The sequence below is a fragment of the Girardinichthys multiradiatus genome, chromosome 13, assembly GCF_021462225.1.
Source record: "Girardinichthys multiradiatus isolate DD_20200921_A chromosome 13, DD_fGirMul_XY1, whole genome shotgun sequence".
Taxonomy (NCBI): domain Eukaryota; kingdom Metazoa; phylum Chordata; class Actinopteri; order Cyprinodontiformes; family Goodeidae; genus Girardinichthys; species Girardinichthys multiradiatus.
In genome coordinates, this window is record NC_061806.1 from 36,100,406 (window position 1) to 36,114,343 (window position 13,938).

General features: G+C 38.9%; 1 protein-coding gene across 1 annotated transcript in view; it reads left to right on the forward strand.

Annotated features, from left to right (window-relative positions):
* Positions 1 to 10,231, forward strand: part of zgc:63863 (uncharacterized protein LOC393372 homolog) — a 36,103-nt gene extending 25,872 nt beyond the window's left edge. The window contains exon 10 of the mRNA XM_047384155.1: positions 10,183 to 10,231. Within this exon, the coding sequence (XP_047240111.1) occupies positions 10,183 to 10,199 (17 nt within the window). The 3' untranslated portion in view covers positions 10,200 to 10,231. The remainder of the gene's footprint in view (positions 1 to 10,182) is intronic.
* The last annotated feature ends 3,707 nt before the right edge of the window (positions 10,232 to 13,938 follow it).

The window sequence follows — 13,938 nt, forward strand, 5'->3', positions numbered from 1 at the left end:
TGAATGTATGAATCAATATATACATTTTAGGGCAGCTTCTTTATTTTTTCATTGTGTTTTATAATGTTTTTACTCCACCTTTGTATTTATTTATTCTTATTAGGTTCCCACAGTTTTTTTTTTTTTGCTCTTAGTTTTTGATTTTGTTGTTATAGACCCTTTTGTTGCATCGTTTGCTTAGTTGTAGACTCCTACATATAAAACCATCCAGTTAAACTGACAGTAATTGTTTAATATGTCAGGATTTGAACTCATTTCCCTAACAAGAGCATATACCTCTGGGTCTATCTTGTGTTGTTTGGCACTATAACTTTGTCAGTGGATCTTAATTTCCCCTGAATGTTTAATTATAAAACTTAAAACTCCGGGGTGCTCATAATGAGACTTATTGGTTTCTATCTACCGCGGTGAAGCGAAGTTGAAGGAGCAAGGATGCAGAACTCCTTAGATTTAGAGCTTCAGTGGCTTTACTGACATTAAAGGACGCTGCTAAAGAAGGCTTTCTGGCATCCCTATAGTGTCTGCGCACCTAAAAGAATGAGTGTAGTTTTATAAAATAACTTACACAGGAGCTTATTTTCAGGATTTAGTCTCTTGCACTGTTTAAAGAAATATGTAAAATGTAATTGGCTGGCATAAACACAATGTGAGAGTTTGTTGGAATTAAGGAATATGTAGTTGTGTGACTGATTTTACAACATGCATACAACAGGTTATACACTCTGGGTCAGAACTTTACATACAATCATCCTTAATATCACCATCATTTGAGTTTTATTAAGGATTTTATTGAACTATTAACTGTTATTTTCCATGGTGGTTTGGATATAAAACATACAACTCTAATATATTGCTCTATATTTGGTCTAGTGTTCTTAGGTTTGAAAGCCTCACCTTCACTCCTCCATGCATTCTTCTTGGTCTTCTTCTCACTTTTGGTCTTGTTTGGCCCAAAACTCCAGAAGGCATTTGGCTTGTCCATGTTGGCAGCTGCGAATTTTAGTCAAGCTTGAAGGTGCTGATCTTTGAGCAAGCTGTTCTTTAGCACCCTTTCAGTTTAGGTTAAACTCATCGTGAGCAACGATCTCCCAGTTTTGTCATGGCTTTAGAGTGTGAGTGTGGTGAGTGTGCCTGTTTATCTCTGCTTCTCAAGTGACAGCTTCCCAGCGGTGGGCGAGGTCGGAGGCAGCGTGTTGCTGTCCGAGCTGAATCCAAGCTCTTTATAGTACTCCGGAAAAGCATCAGCTCCGGGTCGTCACCCGCAGCCCCTTCTACCTGTGAGTTCTCTTCCTGCCCTCTCTCCAACTCTCCACCTGTCGAAAGCCCTGGCACATACGCTTTTTGCCCTAGAACACCAACAGCGTCTTACCTCCAAGCCAACTGAACCTCCCTCCTTCTCCCCCGCTGCCACTCCTTGGATCCAGAAGCCAGCTTCACTTTTTCCCTTCAATGCTAAGTTCTTTCTCTCTCTCTTCAGGTAAAATGTGTTTCCAGAAAACAGAGCCCTGTTTTAGAATAAACATCAAACCCATTCATAGTCTCCAAGTGGTTTTCTCCATATGGGCAACATGACAAGTTTAGAATTGCCTTGAACCAGGGTGGTTGCTGGGATGTTAATCCCAAGCACACATTAAAACTAGTTTTTGAAGGCTTACATAAAGCTTTTAGTGTGACGCTTACCCTGCTAGAAATTTGTGGACTATTTTTAAAATCTAACGCAGTGCCAAGAAACCAGCCAGCCTGTAAAGTATTGATCTGACCCTGTGACCTTTGCATCCAATTCTTGTTTTCGAACATCCTTTACATTAGGTGTTGTTTAGCCATTTAAGGTCGGAAAATAGAGGATGAAGATTTAAAAAGCAATAAGTCATGTTTTATCTGATGCCCATGGCCACCCTTTTTAATCCCACCCTGGCCAACTGCCCATATGTCCCCTATCAAAAACAATACAGCATCCAGTATGCATTTAATAAAAATAAAAAAATCATCAGCAACTCTATGAGGGAGTCACTCTACATCTAGTCCAGCCGTGTTCAAGACTTTGCATTCATTAAAAGTTAATGACAGATCCTGCAGTGAAAATACAAGAGATCTTTACTAATATATCCATGTGAAGGGCACTGCCCATCCTAAGGGTTCAAAATAATTACTGTGCAAAGGTTGTTTTCCAGCTGGTTTAATGGGATTTAATGGCAGCCAAGTAATTTCACAGTTTCACACTGTTTTAAAAGTTTCTTCCATTCCTTCTGCTGACTAATTTAAGATGTGTCATAACCAAGTTGTGATGTCTTGTAAATCTTTTAAACTTGCTCTCACAGGACTGTGCCTACTCAGTCGACATCCATTATATCAAGGACACATAATCTAATTCACACATGTAGTGCAGAGAAGGGGCTAATAACGGACAGCGAGTGCATTTAATACTTGAAGTCTAAGTCAAGTGCATGTGATGTGGGGAAGGGGAAAGTTTTATGGCAGTGAAGGGATCAATCTTTCTTAACTTCCTGGGATCCATCTCGTGTCCTTCGTTTGAAAATGCTTGGATGAAAAACGTTTAGAGCTGTGAAATGTCATCACGGGGTGACTCTGTGCTGCTGCGGGTTTACTAGCAGAGGGAAAGAGTGTGTGTGAGCACATGTGTATGTGTGTGTATGAGAGAAATATGAATTTGCTGGTAAATGTCAAGAAGCTGGCACTCTAAATGCTGGGCTGAGAAATGATCCACAGAACACTGAAGAGATCAGTTTGTTATAACAAACATTTTAATACAGCTGTTATACTGATAGTGTGCGTGTGGGGCAAAGCAGGGTCATTCCAATTACATTAGAGCCATCGTTCTTTCAGAGCCATCGCACTTTTAGCACGACTCAACTGAGCTGCAGCAGTCGCATTACAGGACAAGCATTCACAGCATTGGAGGGTAAACCTGGCTCCTGGAATCTAACAGATTTCAATTATTAACTGAAAATCATCTGCTTTATCTTCCTTTCTGCCTAAATGTTTCTGTTTAAGCCAAGTAGAAGGCCTGATATGCTTTGAAAGGTTTTCACAATATCTTTTACCCAGTTTCATCAATAAAAATATGCTCTGAGCAAAAAAATTTTAGTCATTTAGAATTTCCTTAAATTTTGTTTCCAAGGAGGACTTTATTGTATTTTTTTATATTTAAAGTGGTTTTCTACAGGTCTTTCAACAGTTGTTTTGTTTTTTTAAATAATTTTTTGATTTTGTTTCTAAAATAACACTGTACATTATTCTAAACACATTCACATTAAAACACCGTGGTGGCAGCATTAGGATGTGGGGATGCTTTTCTTTAGCAGAGCAAAGAAACTAGGTCAGAGTTGATGGCAAGACAGATAGAGACAAATACTGGGCAATCCCAGAAAAAAAAACCTCATAGAGGGGGCAGATGATTTGAGACTAAAGGCACATTTCGACCATGAGATCCAGAGCATTTATCACCTAAACTTCCTTTCCCAGAACTTGGTTGTTTGGCCTTAGACACTGTGTGGGAGAAAGGCTCCACAACACATAAGGTGTAACTAACAAATTTTAAAAGGATTTTGCCGAGGTAGACTTCTATAATCTTTCTCTTCTGCTGCAACAGGTGAAGAAATAAGAGAGACAGCAGCTTGGGGTATAAACTATGTGTTCTAGTCATAAACTTGTGACCTTTTTATAGCGTTTACACTGTGAAACACTGTGAAACTTAGTTTGTAACCTTCACAGTTATTTAACACATAAAGCCAGTTTCTCAAAGGAGCAAAAAAAAGTCCACACCCAGCTGCAGCAGGGGAACAAGAATCGCATCAAATTTACTCTCTCTGTCACCACAGACAGCTGTAAACAGACATGAATGATTTAAGCTACTTCAATTAAAATTTCTACCCTGGAAATTAGTTTTTACCCTGGTTAATGCAGTGGAAAGGCAGGGAAGTAATGCTGGCCCCAGAAATTTGTCCTGATTCCTGAAAAGGTTCCTGCAGGGGGAAAGGGCTTAAGTATTTAGTTTGTTGATGTTTATTTGCTAAGCAACATAACTCTGAAGTCTAAATTACTCAAGGGATAGATTTATTTTTTCATTACCCTGTGGATTTTTTACCTTGAATTTTTGACAGTCTATTCTGTTCTGTTTTCTCTACTAAGAATAATGTTCTGTGCATGGTTGCTTTGACACTTTGACAACAGGACTTAATTATATATGCTGATCATTTCTGTCTCTGCCCAATTTTGTACCTTCGTAGTTTTGGTTGTGAAATAAACAACCTTTTTGGGTACCAATGGGGATGTCCACCATGGGACATTTTGTACCAATCATGCATCAATTCATATGCACCAGTGGGACATTTTTTACCTGCTTTGGTAACCAATGATTTGAAGTATTTTTCTGCAATCTTATGTAAGGAAATTATTATTTCTTATATGTCTAATAGCGTGAGGATAATTAGTTATTCTTGTTTCATCAGGGGTCCTAATCTGTTATATCTGATAAAATATAACTCGCCCAAACAGAGATCAGAACCAAAATGAACAGTTTTCTACAAATAATATGAGGTTATAAATTGCCGAGAGGGAAAATGGTGTGGGACATTAAAGCACCTGAAGAAACATACAGGTCCTTCTCAAAATATTAGCATATTGTGATAAAGTTCATTATTTTCCATAATGTAATGATGAAAATTTAACATTCATATATTTTAGATTCATTGCACACTAACTGAAATATTTCAGGTCTTTTATTGTCTTAATACGGATGATTTTGGCATACAGCTCATGAAAACCCAAAATTCCTATCTCACAAAATTAGCATATCATTAAAAGGGTCTCTAAACGAGCTATGAACCTAATCATCTGAATCAACGAGTTAACTCTAAACACCTGCAAAAGATTCCTGAGGCCTTTAAAACTCCCAGCCTGGTTCATCACTCAAAACCCCAATCATGGGTAAGACTGCCGACCTGACTGCTGTCCAGAAGGCCACTATTGACACCCTCAAGCAAGAGGGTAAGACACAGAAAGAAATTTCTGAACGAATAGGCTGTTCCCAGAGTGCTGTATCAAGGCACCTCAGTGGGAAGTCTGTGGGAAGGAAAAAGTGTGGCAGAAAACGCTGCACAACGAGAAGAGGTGACCGGACCCTGAGGAAGATTGTGGAGAAGGGCCGATTCCAGACCTTGGGGGACCTGCGGAAGCAGTGGACTGAGTCTGGAGTAGAAACATCCAGAGCCACCGTGCACAGGCGTGTGCAGGAAATGGGCTACAGGTGCCGCATTCCCCAGGTCAAGCCACTTTTGAACCAGAAACAGCGGCAGAAGCGCCTGACCTGGGCTACAGAGAAGCAGCACTGGACTGTTGCTCAGTGGTCCAAAGTACATTTTTTCGGATGAAAGCAAATTCTGCATGTCATTCGGAAATCAAGGTAGCCAGAGTCTGGAGGAAGACTGGGGAGAAGGAAATGCCAAAATGCCAGAAGTCCAGTGTCAAGTACCCACAGTCAGTGATGGTCTGGGGTGCCGTGTCAGCTGCTGGTGTTGGTCCACTGTGTTTTATCAAGGGCAGGGTCAATGCAGCTAGCTATCAGGAGATTTTGGAGCACTTCATGCTTCCATCTGCTGAAAAGCTTTATGGAGATGAAGATTTCATTTTTCAGCACGACCTGGCACCTGCTCACAGTGCCAAAACCACTGGTAAATGGTTTACTGACCATAGTATCACTGTGCTCAATTGGTCTGCCAACTCTCCTGACCTGAACCCCATAGAGAATCTGTGGGATATTGTGAAGAGAACGTTGAGAGACTCAAGACCCAACACTCTGGATGAGCTAAAGGCCGCTATCGAAGCATCCTGGGCCTCCATAAGACCTCAGCAGTGCCACAGGCTGATTGCCTCCATGCCACGCCGCATTAAAGCAGTCATTTCTGCCAAAGGATTCCCGACCAAGTATTGAGTGCATAACTGTACATGATTATTTGAAGGTTGACGTTTTTTGTATTAAAAACACTTTTCTTTTATTGGTCGGATGAAATATGCTAATTTTGTGAGATAGGAATTTTGGGTTTTCATGAGCTGTATGCCAAAATCATCCGTATTAAGACAATAAAAGACTTGAAATATTTCAGTTAGTGTGCAATGAATCTAAAATATATGAATGTTAAATTTTCATCATTACATTATAGAAAATAATGAACTTTATCACAATATGCTAATGTTTTGAGAAGGACCTGTAGATCCAAAGATAAAATCTCTCAAAGACTGGTTTTCTTCACAAGCAGCAAGACAGTGACCAAAATAAAAACGTATTCTCCTCTGTGCAGAGACGTTTCTACTGTTTTTACACTGACATGTCAGTGTGTCTATGAGAGAGAGATCCAAAGCCTTACACCCAAATCCATGACCACAGATTAAGTTATAAATAAGTGTCTGAAACGTGGGAATGTTTGATTGCGCTGTCCAAATTTTGGACAAGACATTACTTAAATACCAGTTTGACTCTGATGTCATAGCATATCCTTTCAATGTTTAAATTGACTTTCAGCTTAAATTTCCATCTGCTATATATAAATGTTTCCATTTCCAGCTGATTTAGATGAACACTGACAAAATATCCTCTTGTCGGAGACATGAATGCATGTAGTTAATTCCCAGATCTCTTCGTCCCACTTCTAACGGATGGATTTAGAGTAACTGAGAATTTATATAGATTTGTTTTCCTCCTACGTGGCTTATCTAATATATGCAAACAAACAAGCTGGAATGCAGTGAAATTATTTACAGGGAATAGTAGAACATCTGAAATCTTTCAATATTTAAGGTGAAATTAAAAACTGCCCTGTGTTTGAACTTGATTAATGGAGAATATTTTTTTTTTTGCATTTATTTAGTAATTCAGCCACAACACAGATGTATTATTTAATAGTTAAAAATAATATAAATACATTTTCTAAAACACATGATTTAAAAAATCATGTGTATTAACTCCAGGTGTGAAATTAAATTATTTGCGTCTGCTATCTTCTACATGGCCCTGCAAACGTATTTGCACATCTTGAACATTTTGTCACATTCGAACCACAAATTGTAAAGTATTTTATTAGATACACTGACATAAAGTATTACATAATTGTGAAGTGGAAGGAAAACTGTGTGCCTTCAATATTTGTGACAAAAAACTGTGTGGAGTGCTCTGGGATTCAGTCTCTTTTACTCTAAAATCCCTAAAACAAAATAGGTCATCTGTTTAACACATAGACTCTATTTCTATTTGCCTAAAATGGAAAGCATATGGCAAAACTGCTATGGAGGAGCTGCAGAATCTGCTGACATACAGTTGAGCTCTCCACATGGAAAATCGGCAAAAGCTGTTGTTGGTAGAAGCTCCTGAATAAATTATGTTTACAGTTTGCCTTAAGCCATGTATGAGACCTAGCAAACATGTGGAACAAGATAATTTTTCAGCCCGCATGCATAGAAAGTCTGGCAGCAGACCAACACTGCACTTCACCCTGAATGCACCATCTCCATGTGAAACACAGTGGTGGCAGTGTCATGCTGTGGGGATGTTTTTCTTTAGCAGTTGATAAGAATAAAAATGGAGCTGACGACAGCTTTTTTTTTTTTTTTTACTGTAATCTTATGTAGTTGTGTTTCAAAGTTTGTAGCCGTAAACGTTATGTGTAATATTGGTATGACTATAATAATCAAAATAATAAAAAAGTTCATTCTGTTTTAGCAACAATATTAACTAAATACAATAAATAGAAATTAGTATACAAATAAAGATAAAAAGCTCATGTAAGGCATTTATGAACTTTGTTTTTTTTATCTAAAAAGTGAAAAAGCATGTTATTTTTGGCCATGGTTGAAACATAATCGCATTCACCAGAAGGCATAAGGAGGGATTATAAAGTATATTCTGACCATGTTCTAATATCATGGCAGGATCCCTGTTCCTTCTCTTCTCAGTCATACAAACCTACTTTCAAACTCACTCATACCTCAACTTTGTCTCTTTGCTCTCATTCATCTCTGTTAACCTTGGCATATCCTTTCATTACTCCCCCAGTAAAACAGAGTAAATTTGTTTTGATTCTAACATTCTAACCAGGTAAACTAAATAGATGTTTGCTAACTAAAGTGTTGTTTTTAAAGGAATCACGCAGAATTACACGTGACCTCCACTCCTCTTTGACTTCCACCGCTGACCACCACAAGTTTGACATTCATTCACCTGATAATATCTGCCCGCATATGCAGGGCCTGTGATTCATTTGGAGTTGGTTTAGTCCAAGGAATCAGCAAACACCACGGGGAGATCAATTCACTTTGAATGTAATGACTATTGATTCTTTAGGAGCACTGAGACAGAGCAGGAGCTGAATATGTTTAGATAAAATAATGTTTTGGCTTCTCACCCTGAATGGAGATTTTTCTGCCTCTGTGTGCGTCTAAAGAATCCTGTTACACAATTTTTACTGAATGTGTGTGATAATTGTATCATTTTCTCAGATTGACAAGTTACAGAGTGACAACAATCAATAGGTGTCAGGGATATTTTTGTGTCATGAAAAGGAGCTTAGGCTTCAATTAAGATTTTTTGACATTTTGAGGATGTTGTGAGGATCTTTGTTGTTGTAGTCCAGTTGCTGCGAGCTTCAGTTCTCGATTGCCAGAGTATTGCACATTTAACTAACCTGATAAAAAAGGATCTCCTCCGTCTGTCTCCAAGTTCTTCTGAAGCCTGGTGAATCATCATGATTCAAACCAGCGAAACATGCTAAAACCAACAGGACAGCAGCCCTCCACAACCAAAACCTCACAACCCTGTTGTACTCATTTTTAATGTATCATAGTTGTTTTGAAATAAAACCTGCAGAATTAGTCTCTTCTTGAAAAAAGCACTCTGACCAAATGTTTTTCTACTGTAGGTAAGATGCTGACAGTGTGCCCGTCTTCTGATGGTTACTTCCAACAGGATTATGCACCATGTCAGAAAATTAAAATCCAATAAAACTGTTTAATCGAACATGATAATTAGTTTAATTCACTCCAATGGCCTCCAAACTCATCAGATCCCAATCCAACGGAGCACCTTTCGGACGTGGTGAAACAAGAGATTCACATAATGCATATGCAGCAGACAAACCTGCAGTAACTGCATGAGGCAAATATGAATTCAGGACAGGAAAATTACTGTTCATCCAGCTTTTAAATCTCTAAGACATGCCCGTAAGTTCAGAAACTAGTTAGTTCAATCTGGTTTCATTAATAAAAAAAAGTCAAGGGTCATCAGCATAAAAATGAGTCATTTTTTTTGTTATCATGGCAATAATAGAAAAAACAGAACAGGAGTTGGTCCAGACCCCCTACACCTTATTGAGACCATCCTCAAACGTCCAGGACTTCCACAGCTGTTAAAACATGGCTGGATTGTGGAAAATTTGAAAACCTGAATCCTGTACAAAAGGTAATTCCTTGTGGTATACAGAAGGCTTTTTTTGTGCCTGCAGCTTGAGAGTATTGAAGTTTTTTTCCCCCACTGTGCTCAGTGTACTATGCTGCACAATAATTCTAACCTGGTGCAGGCTCTGTGAGGATACCTCTGTATGGGCAGTCAGAAGGAATCATGAATACAAAATACAAAATATTTTTTTCTCCTATCACTTCGAGTTGATCAGCCAAGGTTCTGAAGCCTAAAGTTGTTTCTTATGAGTCTGGCTGCAAAAGTTGCAAAAGTGCATAAACCCTATGACCCACTGCTCATGCGTTTTCCTCTTTATCATTGCCAGGACAGTGGTCTTCTTCTCTCTGACAGCCTGCTTAATACAGTTAGCATACACTGCAAATAAGCTGCACTGTGTTGCATCGATCCTGTGAAGAATTAAGGCAAAAAGCGGTCAAACCATATACTTGTGTGCCTAATAAAGTGGCTGGGTGTAAAAATTTGTTTCACCCTGACAAGATTTAGGGCTAAAATAAAGAATGGGCAACTTTCTATGCATTGTGTGAACAAGAAAGACACCATAGAAGAACAAAAATAACTAACCCACAACCCAAAGTTGCAATTTGAAAGAAAAAGAAAACGCGACATTTGATACTTGGTGTTGGTTTGCCAAGGTTTTTGTTTCTGCCCATGCTGGGAGCCTTGCCTGAAAGGGTGTATAACATAAAATTGTCCAACAGAAATTGATGAAAAGTGACCATGGGATGTTCCAGATGTGACCAGATGAAAGCACACCACAGGGGCTTGATTTGAAAGGTGAGTCAAGTTTTTTTCTGCAGCTCTGCTTCCTCTACTTTAGTTCTTCTGATGCATCATAACAGTCAAAGAATCCCTGGAGCGCAAAATGGCTCAAAGACCTATCTGCTCAATAAACAACCTCCCTTTCTTCTGTCTTTCTCCTCTAATCTCCCCTTTACTTGTTTCTTTAGAGCAACCTTTTTCTTATCTGTGCTTCTATTTCTTTAAATGTCCCTCTACATTTGGGTTTGCCTGAAGGAAGAAATCTGCAGATTCACCTACTCTTAAAACTGTGTATGTATATTTATATGTGGCTGTGTATGTGTGCCTGCCTGACAGGCTTTGTTGGGTCATGAATCTTTTACCCTTACCAGTCAGCACAAATCCTCCTTTAGATGGTCAAAAACATACAAAAAACTGGGAAGAAAAACAGCCGCAGGGGTTGGTTTTCACTTTCTGTGATTTGCAATATGTTAACTGGTGAAAAAGACAGAGTGAAAGTGGTGAAGAGGTAAAACATTGGCAAACAAGTGACAGGAGAAAGAGGTATGACAGGGATAAGATGAGAAAGTGAAAAATTAAAAACAAAATGCTGAGTGGGAAGAAAATCCTGCAGAGGGAGGAGAGGAGAAGAACAGGAGGTAAGAATGAGGGAAGGAAGAGGGAATGCTGGACAGGAGAGGAAGGTGTGGGCTTATCTTCCTGGCCAGGCCTTGGTAAGGTCACTGTAGACTGACTCAGGGTGGAGAATGTACAGAACTAGGAGGGGGAACCACTTTACAGGATGACACAGAGGAGAGGATGATGTGCAGAATAATAAAAAGTTCTGGACAGGTTGTACATGTAAGGAGTAAATAATTAAGTAGTTCTTTAAAAGATGTGAACAATGTGCAAAAACTGGCTAATTGGAAGGTTGTACATTTTTTAGCTTTAATATTTTCAAATATTTGCATTTTTCTTTCTTCATTTGATTCATTCATGTAATCAGCCATTCATTTGTTTATGCATTTTTGCATCTGTTTAATCAGTGCAGGATTTCTGACAGGATTGGGTTATCTTGAATGTCAGTGATTATGAGGCAGGGTACAGTCAATCACAGCCAATGAACTTCACACAAAAGATCTAAGTTTTAATAAAAAAATATTGTACTAATAAAATCCAACACTAGGTCAACCATGGAGATTAAACCTTGAATAAAATCTTGACCAGAAAAGCCTGAAGGAGAATGTCTGGCTGTCAGTTTGTGACCTTACTTGAGTTATACAATAGGGGAATAATCCAAAGCACGCACCAAGTCCAATGGTCCCTGAATGGCTCAAGAAAACCTCCGACTAAACGTAGGTTGTGGGAAGGTCTCAATAAAATGTGGACTTAACCTTATTAAACAGTCCAATCATGTTACAAATCTATAACAATTCTACGCAAGAGAGTGGATCAAAATTATGCCTCATTTATTTTTAAGACTCATTTTATTTATTTCAAAAATATTGCTGCCAAGAGTGGCACAACCAGCTATTATATTTAGGGTGCAATTACTTTTTCATATAGAGCCGGGTTGGTTTGGAGAGTTTTTTCCCCTTAATAAATGAAATTATCATTTTGTATTTAATGAGGCAATGCCTTCAAGCTAGTTCACCCAGTTAACTCGAGCTGTGCTGCTGCTTTACACGTGATCTTTCCCACACTCTGCGGAATATGTCAAACATACCCTAATGATTTGGGCGGTTTACTTAGGCTGCAGAACCACCAGCTTCAGCAGGTTGCTGCTGCCTGTTTCTGCTAGATTCTCTTTAGCCGGTCCACCACCCCATCACGAGGTCAGAGACCATCTCCTCATTTCCTGACATGCAGAAGGTATGTTCAGGGGGAGATATGCTCATCGATCCATGACATGTTAAGCAGAATGGTCACGGTGTGATGATATCAGGACCTAGACACCAAACTCAAACTTACAGTATTTTGGCTAGTAAAGCTATATTTAAAACTGTGCCATATTGAACATTTAAGTGAGACAAAAAAAGCTAAACCAGAAGTCCAGGAGAGTTTCCCATTTACTTTTCTTAGCAAATACTCCCTTAATACTCTAACTTAAGAAGTAAAGTATAAATTACAGAACTGCTTCAGCTGCAGTTATTTAATAAGAATTGTCAGGGGTGCCATTTATGGTGGCATCAGGGATTTTGTAAAAACAAAGAAAAAGTTATTTCTTAAAGAGGAATTGTTTTCCTTCCAGAAATTGAATGTAAATAAATTAAAGATTGTATTTTTAACATTTCTGTCTGAGATTATGCTCCTGCAAAACAATAATTTACTTTAGGAGGTCTTGTGGGTGCCAATAAATGTCCAGGTTTAGAAAAACGTTTGGTTTGATAAACATTATTCCTTGGGGGCAAACAAATATCCCAAGATAAAAAATAATTATCTTTAGCTAAATCACTCCTGGCAAAATAATTGGCATTCCTGTCTGATAAATTTTTCAATCGATTCTTTTATTTTTGTTAAAATAGAATGGGGTGTTTAGAAACTTTAATTTTATAATCAATGATTTCCTGTATGAGGATAACGGAGGATAATTTCTCTTTTCAGATTTAGAAAGACAAGAGAATATGTCGAACTCTCTTGAACTTATCTGCAATCAGAGAGATCATTTTAAAAGTTTACAAAAACTGGAACCATGACACAAAGCTGGATGATGAAGTTAATCTTGTCACCATGAACATTAAGGAGTATAGCAAAGGAAGCAAGAAAAACCTCTCCAACGCTCGCTGTTAGAGAACTGCTGCCAATTTTCAGTGTGAGATTATGCCTCTGCGATAAAAGATTACATTTTTACCCATCTTTACCAGAGTAACCAATAATTGTGGCTGCATATAGGCCACTGAGACACGTTCTTTGTGATTCTAATTATTTTCACATTTTTCCCAAGGTTTGTGTCATCTCCTCCACCGGTTCCTGCTGTCACCACTCAATGCAAAAAGTAACAACTTCCCTCCTGTTCTCCCTCTAAACGAAGCAGAGAAACATTTAAAGAAGAATAAAACTTCCAAATGATCCACAAACCTAATTGTTTTGCTTCAGAAAAAGAAAAGTGCAAAAATTGTTCTGACAGCTTCACATGGGGGAGTCCTGAGTAAACAACCACTGATCCAAAAAGTGCTGATCCAGCTTTTCTGAGCTCCCTGGATGCATTACTTCCCTCCCATCTTGATCTGTTCATTAAGGTCAACCTAATTTTTTTCTCTTCTTTTGGTCAGAGTGGGGGGAGACAGTGATGAAGAGGAGGAAGATGAGCAGAGCACAGGATGTAAGAGGATTTGGAGCTAATTAGGGGAGTACGAGACGAGGGAAGAAACATGATAGAGGAAGACAGAAGGAGGGGAGGGAAGGCAGATGCTGAAAAAAAGAGGAAGTGGGCAGGTGAATTTGCTCGCCTAGCTCCCTCGTGTTTAATATCACTCTCCCACTCTTTTACCAGATCTTGTGCATTTATCTCTCCCCCCCCCCCTATCTCCCTTTTATTTCCACAGCCTTTGTCCCTCTTCTCTTCCCTCCCCAGACTGATTTTCTCCATTTCACACCTCTGCTAACAGAGGGGACCAGCCAGATGGATGCAGGTGTTTGTGTGTGTGAAGCAGGAAGTACTGCAGAGGCAGAAGAGCATGACTAATCCTCAAGACACACACATGCACAGATTAACA